This window comes from Giraffa tippelskirchi, chromosome 9 (assembly GCF_054371585.1).
Source record: "Giraffa tippelskirchi isolate mGirTip1 chromosome 9, T2T-mGirTip1v1.2.pri, whole genome shotgun sequence".
Lineage (NCBI taxonomy): Eukaryota > Metazoa > Chordata > Mammalia > Artiodactyla > Giraffidae > Giraffa > Giraffa tippelskirchi.
In genome coordinates, this window is record NC_137283.1 from 48690424 (window position 1) to 48705789 (window position 15366).

A 15366-nucleotide genomic window follows, 5' to 3' on the forward strand; every position below is an offset into this window, starting at 1 on the left:
GACGGGCGGGGAAAGCAGCTTTGGATCAGGGCTCCACCACCAGGGATCCCCGCATCCCACCTAAACATGGTCTCCATCAAGCACCCCAGGTACACCCACACACAAATCCTCCACCCCGACCCAGTGCCCGAGGCTGGGGGCCAACCTTCAATGCGCTTCTTGAGCCTCTGACAGCCCCGTTCGTAGGCACGCCGCCGGAGCCTCTCCTCGGAGGTCTCTTCCCTCACTTCCTCTTTGCCCTGGGCAGGGGCCGGGGGATCTGAGATGGCAAGACTCACCCAGGACCCAGGAGAGCCCTGCTCCCGCCCTCAGCCCAGGAAACTGCCTCGTGCACCAAGCGCACGTGGTCCAGACAGCCTGGGCTCACTGTGACGCGCCCACCCGCCTCAGGCCCGCTCACCTCCCTGGGGGAGCGGTGGGGCCACCACGTGGTCGGGATAAGCTCCTGGAGGCCTGCCTCCTCCACGCGCAGCGGGCTCTTGATGTAAAAGAAGACGACGGACCGCAGCGCATCGAAGCTAGTGGTCGTCAAGGCAGAGCTCTGCTCACCGCCAGGGCTCCAGACACCCTCGCGATCCTCCCTCGGAAGCCCTCCCAGAACCTGCCCTCCCCTATCTCAGGGGCCCATGGCTGCCGTGTGCTTGTCTGCCCTGCCTGTGAGCCCTGAGAAAGGGGTGTGGTTGTCAGTTCCCCGCCCAATTCCCTGCAAGCGCCTGATCACAGCTTATCACAGAAGCAGATGCTGGGACAGCTGGGCGGAGGGCTGTGGCCTCTCCATGTGCTTCTGCCTCCTGGAGGCTGAGGACCCCAGAGAGAGGACAGCTACCCAGAAAAGGCTTCCTAGCCAGGGTCCCGAAACTATGCTCTTTCCTACTTCTGCCGTTCTCCATGTTTTTCTGGAAACACAAGAGCTGCCTCCGTAAAGAAGATCTCACAGGAACACCCACCATGGACCACAGATAAAAGTGCAGCGCTTTGGCTGAAGAGTGCAGGCACGGGTGGCACCTCACCCACCTCCGCATAGCGCTACCCTCCCTGCTCTGGAGAGAAAGTGCTGGAAGGCTGAGTCCTGAAACAAGGTGGCTCTGGCCTTCCTGAGCCTCTGTGGGGAGCCCTGGCTGAAGGCACACCGTCCTCCCAGGGCCTCTGCTGACTCCAGCGGGCACCACAGGTCTGGCCTGCCTGGCAGCAAGGGGAGGATACAGGACATTGCTAAGCAGAAACTTGCGAGACTTCTGGTGACTGAGGATGGCGATGGTGAGCTGCAGGTAGCGGATCTGTGGGGAGAGGGCGCTCAGAGGGGGCGGGGGAGGCGCGGGGGGCGGGCGCTCAGGGCCGGGGCAGGAGCTCCCACCTGCAGGCTCAGGTCGGGGACGATGGGCGAGAAGCGGTACAGCCGCAACAGGGACATCATCAACTGCTTGAGGCAGTCCTGCACCTCATAGTCCTGGAAGAGGGGGTCAGGCTGCACAGTGAGCCGCCGAGGGTGGCCCCAGGCCAGCTGTCCGCGTGGCCTTCTCCAACACCTCCCTGCACCTCCCCCGTCCTGGCCTCACCTCCATGAAGAGCCACAGGAGGTCCAGGACATGGTGCACCACAGTCTGCGCCTGCTCAGGGGAGCCTGCGTCCACGACGCCCAGCAGGAAGCTCATGAGCACAGCCTCCACCACGTACACCTCACGCTGCACCAAGGCCGGGTGCTGGTGAGGTGGCGGCCTTCTGTCCCACTCAGGCCCACCCCCCACGCCCTGACCAAGGCCACAGATGGACTCCTGGACCCCCTCGAGCAACCCTCAGACATGCAGGAGCCCTTCCGGGGTCTGACGGAGACACAGGAAAGGCCGCTGCCCCACGGCCCCTCTGGGGCTCTGCATAGGCCGTTCCCTCGGCCTGGGATGTCACCAGCCCTGGATCTTTTCTAGAAAGGCCGATACCCTCAGCTGGAAGCATCTCCTCCTCCCTGCCCCACCGCTGCCCCATGATGTCCTTGAGGTCTGAGAGCTTTGGTCACGGGGGCCCCCGCCAGGTGATGCAGCTGGACCTCACGCACCTCGGCACCCCAGCCCTCAGCCTGGGCGTTTCCCCTCCCTCGCGTCCCCTCACCAGAAGTGGTGCGAAGTGATGGAAGATGTGGGCCAGGGTGAGGAGGATGGTGGGCTGGCCCTGCAACTGCCACTCAGAGCTATCCTTCTCCACCAGCCGCCCTTCCTGGGGATGCGGGGGACGAGAGGACGGTGAGGGGCGGAGGGCCACAGAAAGCCCCCAGCCCACCCAGCCTGGATGCTGGCTCACCACGGGGTCCAGCTCCACGCTGAGCACTGCCCGGAAGCAGCCCAACAACTTCTGTGCCCGAACCAGGTCGGCACTTGGAGGGTCCTGCAGGGGCCGGTAGCCCGCCACTGGGTAGGTGCCACCGAGTTAAGCCAGCAACACATGCTCTGTGGCTCAGCACGCCCACCCCTCCCACCGAGACCCCTGTGGTGGGGCCTGGGCTCCAGGGCAGGGCTGCGCGGTCACACTGCCTGGTTTGCACCACCCCCCTCCCTCCCCTTTCTCTGTGGACTGAAGCTTCTCTTGCCCTTTCATGCTTTTCAGTGTTCAACCAAACAACGATGGTTAGTGTAAGCATCATCCTTGACACTCACCTAAGCCGTACCCTGTTCACTCCTCATGGCAGCAGAGCCCGCCCCAGCCCACAGAGCTCCTGGAGCAGGGAGCCCCCTCTCCCAGTTTCCTCAAGCAGCCAAGCGGCCCACAGCCTTCTTCACAAAAGGATATCGCAGGGGACGGCTGCCGAAGTTGAAGGCCACAGACTCCTTGAAGGAGAGGCTGATGGCTGGGAAGTAAGCCATGCCCAGGCCCCTGGATAAGTTCTCAAAGGCAGTGCCCAGTGACACACCATTCCTAGAGCAGAAAAGAGGGCCCGTCAGCCAGGGCTAAGAAGGAGGTGGCTGAAAGGGACCTGCAAGCAGGCCTCTGTGCGGGCTGCCCACCCCCCGGCTGCCAGAGCCAAACCCCTTACAGTAGGGCTAGGACCATGAGGGCAGCTGGGGGATGCCCCAGAGGCCAGGCTTGGGGACAGAGGGGAGACTCACAGGGAGAAGGACAGAGTGCCTTCGTCCAGGTCAATCAGGCAGCTCACGATGTCCCCCGCCGCCCACGCCTGCCAGGGGAGGAAGCCATGCAGATGAGCAGAAGCCCAGGGCCCTGCCCACGCTGCCCCTCCCACTGCGTCTCCACTGCACCCAGGGGAGACTGGCCACAAGGACAGAGGACTTGAGTCCTTGTCCGCCTCTGGTGCCCTCCATGCCCTCACTGTTGCCTGCACCGAGCCATGGGGAGGGACAGAGAGCAGGCGGGCAGCAGGTGAGGTGGGCCTCACCTTTCCGTAGTTCGTCGTGGTCACGTTCCACTTGCGTACCCGGTTGCCGTCGTAGGCGTAGGAGTTGTGTGTATCTCCAACCCCCTCCTAGGCAGGAGCCCTCTGTGAGGTCCGGGGAGTGGGGAGGGGCAGGGCCAGAGCCCGCCAGGCACCAGCCTTGGACCCACATGGCTCTACTGAAGGGGGCTGACGCGTTGAGGGAAGGCACAAGGGCTGTTTCGGGGCTGGGGTGTCCTGGGATGGTGTGGGACATGGTCCTCCTCCAGAGGGCAGTCCAGGTGAGGGTCCTGAACGGACCCCATCGGGCTAGGGGGTTGCCTGAGCCCTGCTGAGGCCTGCTGCGGACAAGGTCTCCCTGGGAGGGGCCCCTCTCCGCCGGTACCTCCTGATTGAAGCGGCAGTTGATTGTGCACCAGCCAATCTGCATGAGCCCCTGGGAGGAGATGAGCACCTCGTAGATCCACTTCCCTGGAAAGAGTTGTGTCAGACCCAGCAGGGAAACAAAGACTGCCTCCTGTCTCGGGCCTGGGCCCTCGAACTCCTTGCCAACTCCCAGGGCCATGGCGGAACGCAGTCTCACCTTTGTATACACACGTGGTGGAGCGGATCGTCCCAAAGTTGCTGTGTCCAATCACCTGGGTGGGGAGCAGGGGGTGGTGAGCCTCCTCCCGGGCACACAGGGGGCCTCCCCAAGGGAGCACAGTCCCACGCCAACTCGGCCCGCCTCGGTGGCGACACCTGTCACGGCCAATGCTGAACCGTGCCGGAACAGGGTGGAAGGGCCCAGGCCCGGGTCAGGAGGGAACCTGGGCCGGAAGCGTGATGGGAGTGGGCTGCGTTGGGAAGACCTCGGGCTGGGGTCACACCAAGAGGGTTTCGGGACTATGTCAGGAGGGTTTGGGGGCTGGGGACTCAATGGGCCACATCAGGAGGGGCTTGGATCTGGGGCCCCATGCCTTGCCCTTGCTCACCCCCAAGAGGTCATCATCCACCAGAAGCAGCCCTTCAAAGCCACCTGTGTGGTCGAGGACCACAGTGGACGGGCCAAGCCGCCCTTCATCCCGTTCTGAAAAGCAGAGAAGAGGGTGAGGGGTTGGGCCGGGCACAGGCTCAGGCAGATACAGAGAGGGCACTGAGCCCCCCAGGCCCACCCAGCCCCTGAACCCCATTCCAGATTTATGCTGCCACCTACCCTGGCTCTCCTCCTCCTCATCGTCCACATGTAACAGCTGGTCCAGATGCTCTGGCAGGTTCTGGAAGTTCAAGGGTTTCCTGGGGAGAGCGAGAGGCTGAGAGGGGGCCCCCAAGTCTTTGAAACCAGCCAGATGATGCCAAACCCCTCTCCCAGTCCCCTTCTCCTGAGCTGAGGAGGGTGGCTGCCCAGACTCCAGAACAAGGGGTGTGCCAGTCCCACATTCTGGGATGCTGGGGGTCAGAAGACTGGGTTATCCACTAAACTTGGAGCACTGCAAGACTGATTTTTAAAAAAAAGAAGAAGAAGAAGGAAGAGCCCTCTGTCAGCCTTAATCCCCTCATCTGTACAAATGGAACAACAGCTGTATGTCAGAGATGCTGTGAAGAGTCCGAGTAGTAATGCTCCCTGTGTAGCCCATGACCTGCCCACTCCTGAAGGTGGCTTGTTGATTACGCCTGGGCCAGGAGGGCTGGGAGAAGCGTGGAACCCCAGGATGCTCAGTACCAAGACCAGCTAGTCCAATCCTTGACCCTAGGTCTGTGGTCCCATCCAGGGAAGCCTGTGTGTTGAATGAGACATGTCCTGGGAGGATGCAGGGCTCAGCCCTCTTAGCTTCTGGCTGGCTGTGTTCTGGACCCACCTGCAGAGGAGAGGAGAGCGCACGGCAGGCCACCTGCCCCAGCCAGAGGGGCTGGGAGGATGTGTCTGAGTAGCCCCCTCATCCTCCCAGCACACATGCCCAGAGGAGGAAGAGCTCTGCCTAATGCTGGCCAGCTAATCCTGAGCTCAGCTGCTAAGAATAGCCAGGAATGAGGTGGTGGTAACTAGCAGGGCTCCAGGAGCAGAGGCCGGAGGCCCATCCGGATCCAGCCCACAGGCTGCTGGCACCTGCTCTTCCATGTCGAATCCCAGCTCACACCCTGCTCACTGCCCAAGAGGTCAGGCTCTGGAAAGGCACGTGGATGGGCCAGCCCACCAACTCTCTGGCTAGGTAGCTTCAGCCCAGGCCCGGGAGCTGTATGTTCCCACACCGTGAGCTACAACTGACCTTGAGCTGCCAAGAAGGAGAGACTCACGAAGCCTCCTCCCCACTGCTGTGGAGCCCCAGGTCAAGGCCAGGAGGCAGCTGTGCAATGGGGTGCCTTGCCAGTAACATGGAAGGCTGGAGCCCCTCTGTCTCTCAACACCCCAGCGGGCCCACAGATCAAGCAGGCTTCCTCAAGGGTACTTCTTACAGGCCCACGCTGGGAGGGCTGCTCCAGTCCTGTGCCTGCTTTTCAGAGCAGCTACGGGCCGGCAGTCGGAGGCTCGGTCTCAGTGAATGCCTGCAGCCCCTCCCATTTGGCCACCCTCAGCCCTGGCCTGGCCTTTCTGGCCTGCCCAGGTCCTGGCCCAGAATTCTGCGTCCCCACCACCACTGACTAACGGCTCTGCCACCTGCTCTCACTCCTGGCAACCGCAGCACCAGTGGTAGCAGAATCATTTCTGCTGTCACATGAGGGAGGGATCGGGTGGCCCTGAGGACAGGCCAGGACTGGGGCTAGGGTAGAGGTGGGCCTCCACAAGTGGAAACCCTTTGGCCACCATGGCTGCTAAAATGGAAGAGGGGGTCCTTTGGGCCTGCCCAGTGAGCAGAGACTGTGCAAGACAGAACAAGGCTGGCTGGTGAGGGGGCTGAGACATAGGGACACCCATGCCTCACTGCAGGGAGGACGAATGTTCAGAACCCTTTGAAGAAGAAGAAATTCACCAGCAGTCCTACAACTGACTGAGATTCAAACACTCCAGGCATGTGATGCCAACCCTGGGCATCCATGCAGCACTGTTTACAAAAACCAAAGTCCCCTAAACCAAGGGAGTGCTCAGGCAGATTCCTGGCCCTAAAAGATGCCCACCAGTATCAATTTGTAGTGTAGAAAACCATGCAGGAATAACCTCTGAGGACAAAAACAGGATTTAAAACTCCTATAAACTTTTGGGGGTGAGGGATATGTCCATGCAGTTTCTCAGGTTATCTGTGTCACAACTTACTAGATGGTGTGCTTTAAACACACGCAGTTTACGGTATGCCACTTATTCCTCAATAACTTTAAAAAAACTGACAGTGACAAAAATTTAAAGCAAATTTCCCACACGGCAAAACCCAAACTGCATACATTATGAGATAAAGAAAACAAAATGGAATCACGCATGATTGTTTATATTAGAAAAAGATGGCAGATGCTTTTGCTTTTATAAGTTGCTGCTAAACTGCACTCATAACTTGGATATAAGCTCAACTTAAATACACTAAACATGCAAGGAATAAAGGGCTGATGGGGTCTGCATATTATAGATCCAGCAGAGGCTACAGAGGGCCAGGGTGCAGCAGAGGTAAGGCCAGGTGCACACAGACCAGATGCTGCGTGTAGAGTAGATGTGAAGCGCCATGCTGAGGACTAACCCTGCACCGTGCCCCTGACCTCTGCTACAGCCTCAGAAGGGAGGTACCAGCACCGCCAGGGCATAGACTCTGGGACTCTCTGGACCACAGGTCTCACAATCAGAAGCGGTAGAGCGAGGACGGAACGCAAGCCAGCCTACCCAGAGCCCAGCCTCCCTCCCCACAACCCAGCCTCCAGCCTCTGGTCTGGCCCCGCAGAGGGAGGGGAGAGCCATCCGGCCATACCTGCTGGTGGCTGCCGCGGGGCCGTGATCAGGAGAGGAAAAGACACGGTGCAGGTACTTGTTCAGCAGCTTCTCATGCACGATGCCTGGGCCACAGGTTAGAAGGGGGAAGGGACACCCGGTCAGTGTGGCTCCCAGTCCCTACCAGCCACAGAGGCTCCTGGTCCTAGCCCAGCCACAGGGGTCAGAGGAGCAGTCCCGGTGGGCGCCCTGCTCCATGGCTGTTGGTGGAGAAGAGGGGGCTCACGGGTACAGGGAGGTGCAGGAGGGCCTGGGGCTCAGTGGACCTGGGACATGGTTGCCTCTGTGTCTTCTTCCTGCTTCCCTCAACACTGGGAGCCTCCTCCCTGCTCTGCCAACCCTTACCTGTGACCCTGGATTTCTCAGCATCTGAGGTCAGTTTGTAGCTCTTGCGGGAGAAAGCCATGCCACCCTCCTTGGACGCCATCTTTCATCTCTTGTGGGCAGCCTATGGTCCTGAGGACTTAAGCAGAGGCAGAGCCTGTCTATTTGAAGAAAGCCAAGGGCTCCCATATTGACCTCAATCCTGGGGTGTCAGGAAGGCCTAGGAGCAGGTGAAGCAACTGCATGTGCACTCACGCAGGCATCACCCCAGGAAGTCTCTCACGGCTCTGCCAGACCCTGGGGCCCTCCAAGCAGGGGTTTCCAGCTTCCTACACAGGGAGGGTGGGTGGGGGTCTGGGACCATGTGACAGTACCCCCACCACGTCCCAGTGCTCACTCAGGCCCCGACAGAGAGCAGATGCCAGATATGCGTTTGTTAAACCAAACTATTAACGAATGCCTCAACCCAGTGGGAAATCAGACCCAGGTGTCCAAAGGGAGGTGGCCCAGGAACAGAGCTCCTGTATCCTTCTCAGCTATCAGCCATGCTGGGTCCACATGTGGAAGAGAGAACCCTACACCTAGTCCATCATCCAAAGGCCTTGGTGCCATCTCCAGCTGCAAGTCTTATTGACATCCACGGCCAGGACCCCCTGCCTCAGTTCCAGGATCCTCCTCCCTTCTCAGTTCCAAAGACCTGCAAGTTTTCTTGTCCCTACCAACAAACACAACATCCTACCCCCTTACAGCAGTACCCCTGCCCTCATTACAGAACACATTGTTCCCACTGCTGTCCATCCCTCACACACCATGGTGTTGTTACAGCTGCTTCTGAAGGGGCCTAGGTCGCTGGTGCCAGCCTCACTGATCTAGAGCTGTGATGCCCAACACAGCTCTTTAAATTTCAATTCAGTTTCAGAAGGCTTCCCAGGCAGCGCTAGTGGTAAAGAACCTGCCTGCCAATGCAGGAAGACCTAAGAGATGCGGGTTCAATCCCTGGGTCGAGAAAAGTTAAAAAATTTAAAAGTCAATTTCTCAATTAGAGTGGTCACGTTTCAGGGATTTCCGTGGCCCCATGTGGTTAATGGTTACTGGACTACACACCGAAAATAAAGAACATTGCCATCATCACAGAAAGTTCTATTAGTCGGTGCGGGTCTAGAGCCTAGTCCGCCAGCAAAGCCTGAGATAGAACTCCTCTCTCTTATCTCACCCCAAACAGCTCCTCTGCTCCCGCCACACACTCTTGCCCACTCCCAGTCGGCACCACGCCTGCCCCTCAAGAAGGAGACTCCCTGCCCTGCCGCCCACCACCGGCCCTCTGACACAGAGCAGGTGCACGACAGGTTAGACGCTGTCACAGAACTGATGAGCAAACCTTTCGGGCATCCACTCCGGGTGTCAGGTGCTGAGGACCCAGGTGGGAGGCGGGCCTTGACTTTTGCTCGGGGGCTCCCTGCCACGTCGTCCCGTTCAGCCCCACCGAGGGTTCCGGGCTCGGAACCGAAGCCACCCCCAAGGGCGCGAGGGCACCGCTCCTCTCCCCCAAGTCGCCTCCGTCCCGCCCCCAAGCTCTGGAGGACCCTCCAGGCCAGCTCCGGCCCGGAGTCAGGCACCACAGGCTGCGATCCCTCGCGCGGCAAGCACTCTCACAACTGGATGGGCCGGGACGCAAGGGGAGCCACGGGGAAACCCGCCCATCTCGGAGCCCGGCCGCCCCTCACTCACCCCGCAGCCTCCGCCACCGAGTCCTGGATCACAACATCCGCCCAGCTGTCGGCTACGGCGCCCGTCCGGGGCCAAACCGCGCGGCCGCCGCGCAAGCGCACTGCCGCGCACGCGCACGCGCTCCGCCCCGCCCCGCGCCAGGCCTCCGCTAGGGGGCGCACCCCCATCTGCAGCCTCCAAGCCAGGATGTTCCCGGAGCCCGCCTCGCCTCTCTGCCCCCACTGCCCAACCTCTTTCGCCTCCGACCCCCGCCTGCGCGGGAGGGGCTCCTGGCCCAGCCGTGCAGTTAACGCTGTGTCCTGAGAGACCTTAGCCGCCTCTCTCTCTACTCCTGCCCGTATTTGGAGATCCGGCCCACAGGTCCGCTAGGACGTCCGAAAGGCTGCTCCTCCCAGGGTCCCTGCCACCTGTCACCCTCAACTCCATTCAGGCCAGACGCGTGGCCTCGCTCACCTTTTCCAGGGATAGCACCTCTGGACGGGCGAGGAGAGCTTCCCTGGGCTCTGCTGACAGGGGCGTGGGCAGACATGCCTCCGGCGGGGGCCCATCAGTCATCAAAGCAACAGGGAATTTTCTCCACTTTACAGGGGAAAACTGAAGCTCAGAAAAGTTCAATATCACTACTTTCAGGCTGGAACCCTGGCCTCTGGCAGCAGGCATATCTACACAGCCCTTCCCTTCAGAGGGGCCTAGGCTGTGCGGGCCGCACCCCCACCCCACGGCACCTCAAGTGTCCCCAGTGAACCCTTCCAACACTGCCCACTATATTGGGAGGCTTCTTGGGGGTAACTATGCCAGAGTGAGGACTCCCGTACCTCACCTAGGGGGCTTGAGGCCTGGCACCACCCCCATTACTGCCACCGGGTCTCAAGTCAGATCCCAGCAAGCCTAGAGTGGGGGTGTGGAGACAGAGCCACCCAATCCCGTAGGGACAGGTTTCACAACTTCCCGGATGGGGCAGTGGTGGGTCACAGTGCAGCCTCCAGCCAGGAGGATGGGGTGGCTGCCACTCCTGCTGCTTCTGATACAGTTCTCAGGGGCCCCTGGTAAGTGCCCTTCCCCTCAGCCCTGATCCCCATCTGCCTCCAGAAAGGGGTCGGCCCCAGGTCCATCCCACTATCTGAGCCAGGAACTTACTTTCCTACTGAGTGTGTAGCAGTGAGTGACCTTGGCTTCTTTCATAGAGCTGGGCAGCCACAGGAACACATAAACACACTGCCTATTCAGGCCTGCGGTGAAATGTCTGCTGTAGCTTTGAGGCAGTGTTGGGACCACACAGACACATACACACATGCAGGCATTTATCCCTTATGAGCCAGATCTAATCCTCGTACCTAGCATATACCCTTATGCTGGTTAGGTGGCTCAGACAGTAAAGAATCTGTCTGCAATGTAGGAGACCCAGGTTGGGAAGATCCCCTGGAGAAGGAAATGGCAACCCACTCCAGTATTCTTGCCAGGAGAATCCCATGGACAGAGGAGCCTGGCAGGCTACTGTCCATGGGGTCGCAGAGTTGGACAGGACTGAGCAACTAACACTTTCAGCATTTACCCTTATGCTGGTGAGAACTTAGACTTGGAGTCGGAATGCTTGGGTTGGGCCTTTGCCTTGTTAATAAGATAGCTCTGAGCCTTCGCATCCTCACCTGAGAAATGAGATGGCATAAGCTCCATAGGGCCAGCACCATCATGCATTGCACTCAGAGTGTATGTTTTACAGCTGAGCCTAGTGCCTTGCCCACTAAACAGGTGCACTAGTAACTACAGTCACATCTGAGCCTGCTCCTCCCATCCAGTACAGGGGTCTGACCCTTGACGGGATCACAGGGTGCACTCCAGAGGTCTTGTATTTTGATCTCCTGAATGAATAAAGTGTGCACGTGCTGATATACATGTGCTGATTCGCATGCCCACCCTGCAGGGCAGCGCTCGCCCTTGAATGACTTCCAGGTGCTTCGGGGTACGGAGTTGCAACACCTGCTACACTCAGTGGGGCCCGGGCCTTGGCAAGAAGATGTGGCAAATGCTGAGGAATGTGCAGGCCGCTGTGGGCCCCTCCTGGATTGCAGGTGAGTGGCCACTGGACCTAGATAAGACTGGAGGGAGAGGAAGCTGGGCACCGGTGACCCTGTGCCTCTTCTTCCCAGGGCCTTCCACTACAACTTGAGCAGCCATGGTTGCCAGTTGCTGCCATGGACCCAGCACTCACCTCATACACGACTGCAGCGTTCCGGGCGCTGTGACCTCTTCCAAAAGAAAAGTGGGTAGCTGCGAAGTGTGCGCTGGGGAGAGGGCTGCTGAGGTCTCCGGTCTTGTTGATCCTGGGTCTTTTGCTCCCAGACTATGTTCGCACCTGCATCGTGGATAACGGGGTCGAGTACCGGGGCACTGTGGCCATCACAGTGGGTGGCTTACCCTGCCAACGCTGGAGCCACAGGTTTCCCAATGACCACAAGTGAGACAGACAGCAGCTTCCCTCTGCCTCTGCCGGCCTGGCGCCTGCCCCCCAGCACGCACTGTATTGCTGCTCTCACAGGTTCACACCCACACTCCGGAACGGCTTGGAGGAGAACTTCTGCCGCAACCCGGACAGGGACCCGGGAGGTCCCTGGTGCTATACAACCGACCCCGCCGTGCGCTTCCAGAGCTGCGGCATAAAGTCCTGCCGGGAGGGTAAGCGGCTCCGGGTCAAGCCTGGGGCGGGAGGCGCGTGCCCACGCCCGTCCACGAACCCATCGGCCCCGTGTGTCTCCAGCCGCTTGCCTTTGGTGCAATGGCGAGGATTACCGCGGCTCGGTGGACCGCACCGAGTCAGGACGCGAATGTCAACGCTGGGACCTGCAGCACCCGCATCCTCACCCCTTCGAGCCGGGCAAGTACGCGTGGGCGAGCTCGGCGCGAGAGGAGGGCGGGCAAGGGGAGGGCCGAGGTCTCCAGGGGCGGGGCGATAGAAGGCCCAGTGGATGGGGTCAGACAGGTGAGTACCAAGCTCTTGTTTACGCCCGGCCACCGCCCCCAGGTTTCTGGACAAAAGTCTGGACGACAACTATTGCCGGAATCCGGACGGCTCGGAGCTGCCCTGGTGCTATACCACCGATCCGCAGATGGAGAGAGAGTTCTGCGACCTCCCCCGCTGCGGTACAGCGTGGGGGCGGGGCCGGGCCGGGAGGGGGGGCACCTGGGGGCACCTGGGACACGTGGGGGCGTGGCCTGGGGCGAGAGGCGGGGCTGGGCGTGACCCGGCGGGGGTCCAGAGACCCTGGGGCTCCGCACCAGCCCCCGACCCGATCTCAGCTCCGGCTCCGGCTCCGACCGGCCTCCATCCATCCAAGGGTCCGAGGCACAGCCGAGCCAGGAAGCCACGACACTCAACTGCTTCCGCGGGAAAGGCGAGGGCTACCGGGGCACAGTCAACACCACCGCCGCGGGCGTGCCCTGCCAGCGTTGGGATGCACAGCTCCCACATCAGCATCGCTTTGCGCCGGAAAAGTATGCGTGCAAGTGAGTTGGCTGGCAGCCGCTGGGAGCTGAGTATTCCTGGGGGTGGGACCTGAGGGGGGTTCCGGGCGGGGCTTGAAGGAAGGCGGGGCCTGGGGAGAAGCTGAAGGCTGGACTGCGACTCCTGCTGGCGGGCTGGGACCCACCTAGGCTGAGCAGTTTGCCTGCTCAGGGACCTTCGGGAGAACTTCTGTCGAAACCCCGACGGATCGGAGGCGCCCTGGTGCTTCACATCGCGGCCTGGCATGCGCATGGCCTTCTGTTACCAGATCCGGCGCTGCACCGACGACGTGCGGCCCGAGGGTAAGGCCGAAGCTGGGGTTGGAGGCACGGGGCCGGAGGGCTAGGGTGAGAACCGCCTAACGGTCGCCTTTGTCCGCCCACCGCAGACTGCTACCACGGCGCGGGGGAACTGTACGGCGGCTCTGTTAGCAAGACCCGAAAGGGCATCCGATGCCAGAACTGGTCGGCTGACACCCCGCACAAGCCACAGTAAGCTTGTCCGCGCGCCTGGTACCTCCCAGACCCAGGCCACAGGCCCCGCCTGGGACAACGCCTAGGGTGGCAAGCCTAGGCATCTCTCACTGCGAGTGCTTGGGGTTACCCTTTGATCTTGCTCCCCTCTTCGGCCCAGGTTCAAGCACACTTCTGCCCCACACGCGCCCCTAGAGGAGAACTTCTGCCGGAACCCAGATGGGGATAGTCACGGGCCCTGGTGCTATACGATGGACCCGGGGACTCCATTCGACTACTGTGCGCTGCGGCGCTGTGGTGAGCACCAGCGACTCAACCCCGGGGCACCGCCCTTAGCCTCCACTGCCAAAGGCTGGCTCCCTTAATGCTGAATTTGGATCTTTCAGATGATGACCAACAGCCGTCCATCCTGGAGACTGCACGTACGGACTTGGGCCAGGCGTTCCTTGTGGCCCCTCTGCACCCCCCAGGTCCATCCAGTCGGGGGTCTCATTCAGCACACTCTGTCCCCCAGACCAGGTGCTGTTTGATAAATGTGGCAAGAAAGTGACTCGAGTGGACCCGTGGCGTTCCAAGCTGCGTGTGGTTGGGGGCCAGCCTGGGAACTCACCCTGGACGGTCAGCTTGCGCAACCGGTGAGGCTCGACTGCCTGATTCCCCAAGATGGGCCGAAGCTATATCCTCTGTGCCTGTGCCAGTAGCAGGGTGGGAACCTGCCCCTACCTGGAGGGGACCTGGAGATGGCAGGTCCAGCCTGGGTCTCAGGACCGTTTCCTAACCCGCATTCCTACAGGCAGGGCCAGCACTTCTGCGGAGGCTCCCTAGTGAAGGAGCAATGGGTTCTGACTGCCCGGCAGTGTTTCTCCTCCTGGTGAGCCTCCCTTAGGTTTGGGGTCCCAGTCCCAACCCCCTGCCTTCATCTCCCTCTCAGCCACCTTCCCCGGCAAGTCACCAGGTGAGCGCTGGGCAGCAGACCCTGAGTCTCAACTCATCTAGCAGAGCTTCTCTCTCAGCCATATGTCTCTCGCGGGCTATGAGGTGTGGCTGGGCACCCTGTTCCAGGACCCACAGCCCGGGGAGCCAGACCTGCAGCACATTCCAATGGCCAAGATGGTCTGCGGGCCCTCTGGCTCCCAGCTTGTTCTGCTCAAGTTGGAGAGGTGTGTGAGAAGTCAAGAGGGTGTGAGGTGGGGTTGGGCCTTGTGGCCTCAGACCCTGAAAGCCCTCATTCTCACTCAAGACCTGTGATCCTGAACCAGCGTGTGGCCCTGATCTGCCTGCCCCCTGAACGGTATGTGGTACCTCCAGGCACCAGGTGTGAGATTGCAGGCTGGGGGGAGACCAAAGGTAAGAGAACAGCACAGGGGGCACGGACTTCTCCAGGCCAATAGGCCCTGACTTGGTTCCTACCCACAGACCCTCTCCTTCTTCTCATTCCCTTCACTGTAGGTACAGGGGACGACACGGTCCTGAACGTGGCCCTCCTGAATGTCATCTCCAACCAGGAATGTAATGTCAAGCACCGAGGACGCGTACGGGAGAGTGAGATGTGCACTGCGGGACTGCTGGCCCCTGTGGGAGCCTGTGAGGTCAGTGGCAGGGTCCCTGGCCAGCTAAAAATGTACTGCTTCACCCCCGAGGGGGCTAGTCCCTGCCACGGCCCAGGCCCCCCTCACCAGCTCTTGCACCTACCAGGGTGACTACGGGGGCCCACTTGCCTGCTTTACTCATGACTGCTGGGTCCTGCAGGGAATTATAATCCCCAACCGAGTGTGTGCACGGCCCCGCTGGCCAGCCATCTTCACGCGTGTCTCTGTGTTTGTGGACTGGATTCACAAGGTCATGAGGCTGGGCTAGTCCCAGCCTCAATCCTGTGCGCCTTGGCAAGGCCGAAGCTTTCTGTCCGACATAAAGCCACCTTTCCTCTTGATGTCTGTGCAGGGTGCTTCTTAGCCTCTGCTTCTGGGGAATGAATTGGCAACTCCTCAGCAGGGCCCGCGTGGCTCAAGTCCAATACATCTTAGGTGGGGTGATCTGCCCTAGGACTGCCTTAACCTGTGGGTGCTATGGAAGGGCA

The 15366-nt window shown here is 60.6% G+C and overlaps 2 protein-coding genes across 22 annotated transcripts in view; one reads left to right on the forward strand and one right to left on the reverse strand.

Moving 5' to 3' along the window:
• RNF123 (ring finger protein 123) overlaps positions 1-13202 on the reverse strand; it is a 28912-nt gene extending 15710 nt beyond the window's left edge. For 5 of the 17 annotated variants that reach the window (XM_081525492.1, XM_081525479.1, XM_081525488.1 and 2 more), the window contains exons 1-17: positions 9318-9390; positions 7611-7728; positions 7246-7330; positions 4575-4654; positions 4354-4448; positions 3963-4017; positions 3765-3850; positions 3383-3469; positions 3096-3163; positions 2779-2904; positions 2293-2407; positions 2104-2208; positions 1557-1682; positions 1355-1447; positions 1204-1277; positions 401-518; positions 146-239 (exon numbers count right to left, since the gene is read on the reverse strand). In XM_081525492.1, coding sequence (XP_081381618.1) covers positions 146-239; positions 401-518; positions 1204-1277; positions 1355-1447; positions 1557-1682; positions 2104-2208; positions 2293-2407; positions 2779-2904; positions 3096-3163; positions 3383-3469; positions 3765-3850; positions 3963-4017; positions 4354-4448; positions 4575-4654; positions 7246-7330; positions 7611-7692 — 1489 coding nt within the window. In that variant the 5' untranslated portion in view covers positions 7693-7728; positions 9318-9390. Of the gene's footprint in view, positions 1-145; positions 240-400; positions 519-1203; positions 1278-1354; positions 1448-1556; positions 1683-2103; positions 2209-2292; positions 2408-2778; positions 2905-3095; positions 3164-3382; positions 3470-3764; positions 3851-3962; positions 4136-4353; positions 4449-4574; positions 5218-7245; positions 7331-7610; positions 7729-8967; positions 9391-11526; positions 12647-12961 lie in introns of those variants that run through there. The other 12 variants (XM_081525493.1, XM_081525480.1, XM_081525485.1 and 9 more) reach the window with 9 other exon arrangements.
• On the forward strand, positions 10270-15219 carry MST1 (macrophage stimulating 1). Of its 5 annotated transcripts, none has more exons than XM_081525540.1 (18): positions 10270-10363; positions 11239-11386; positions 11465-11577; positions 11658-11772; positions 11854-11990; positions 12073-12193; positions 12337-12455; positions 12650-12818; positions 12988-13118; positions 13205-13307; positions 13450-13586; positions 13676-13703; positions 13796-13924; positions 14083-14160; positions 14303-14449; positions 14530-14636; positions 14739-14878; positions 14985-15219. In XM_081525540.1, exons 1-18 carry the CDS (start codon positions 10270-10272, stop codon positions 15144-15146), a joined length of 2178 nt encoding a protein of 725 aa, XP_081381666.1. In that variant the 3' UTR covers positions 15147-15219. The 5 variants fall into 5 exon arrangements, with proteins under 5 accessions (XP_081381666.1, XP_081381668.1, XP_081381669.1 ...); XM_081525542.1 differs by having other exon boundaries at positions 14739-14821; XM_081525541.1 differs by having other exon boundaries at positions 10304-10363; positions 13676-13711; positions 13804-13924.
• The last annotated feature ends 147 nt before the right edge of the window (positions 15220-15366 follow it).

What these genes read in the sequence shown, in the direction of transcription:
- MST1 (XM_081525540.1), top strand. Translation starts at nt 10,270, where the DNA reads ATGGGGCAGTGGTGGGTCACAGTGCAGCCTCCAGCCAGGAGGATGGGG. An exon ending in GACACCCCGCACAAGCCACA is followed by an intron (nt 13,308 to 13,449) that starts GTAAGCTTGTCC and finishes TCTTCGGCCCAG; the next exon opens with GTTCAAGCACACTTCTGCCC. An exon ending in GTTCTGCTCAAGTTGGAGAG is followed by an intron (nt 14,450 to 14,529) that starts GTGTGTGAGAAG and finishes TTCTCACTCAAG; the next exon opens with ACCTGTGATCCTGAACCAGC.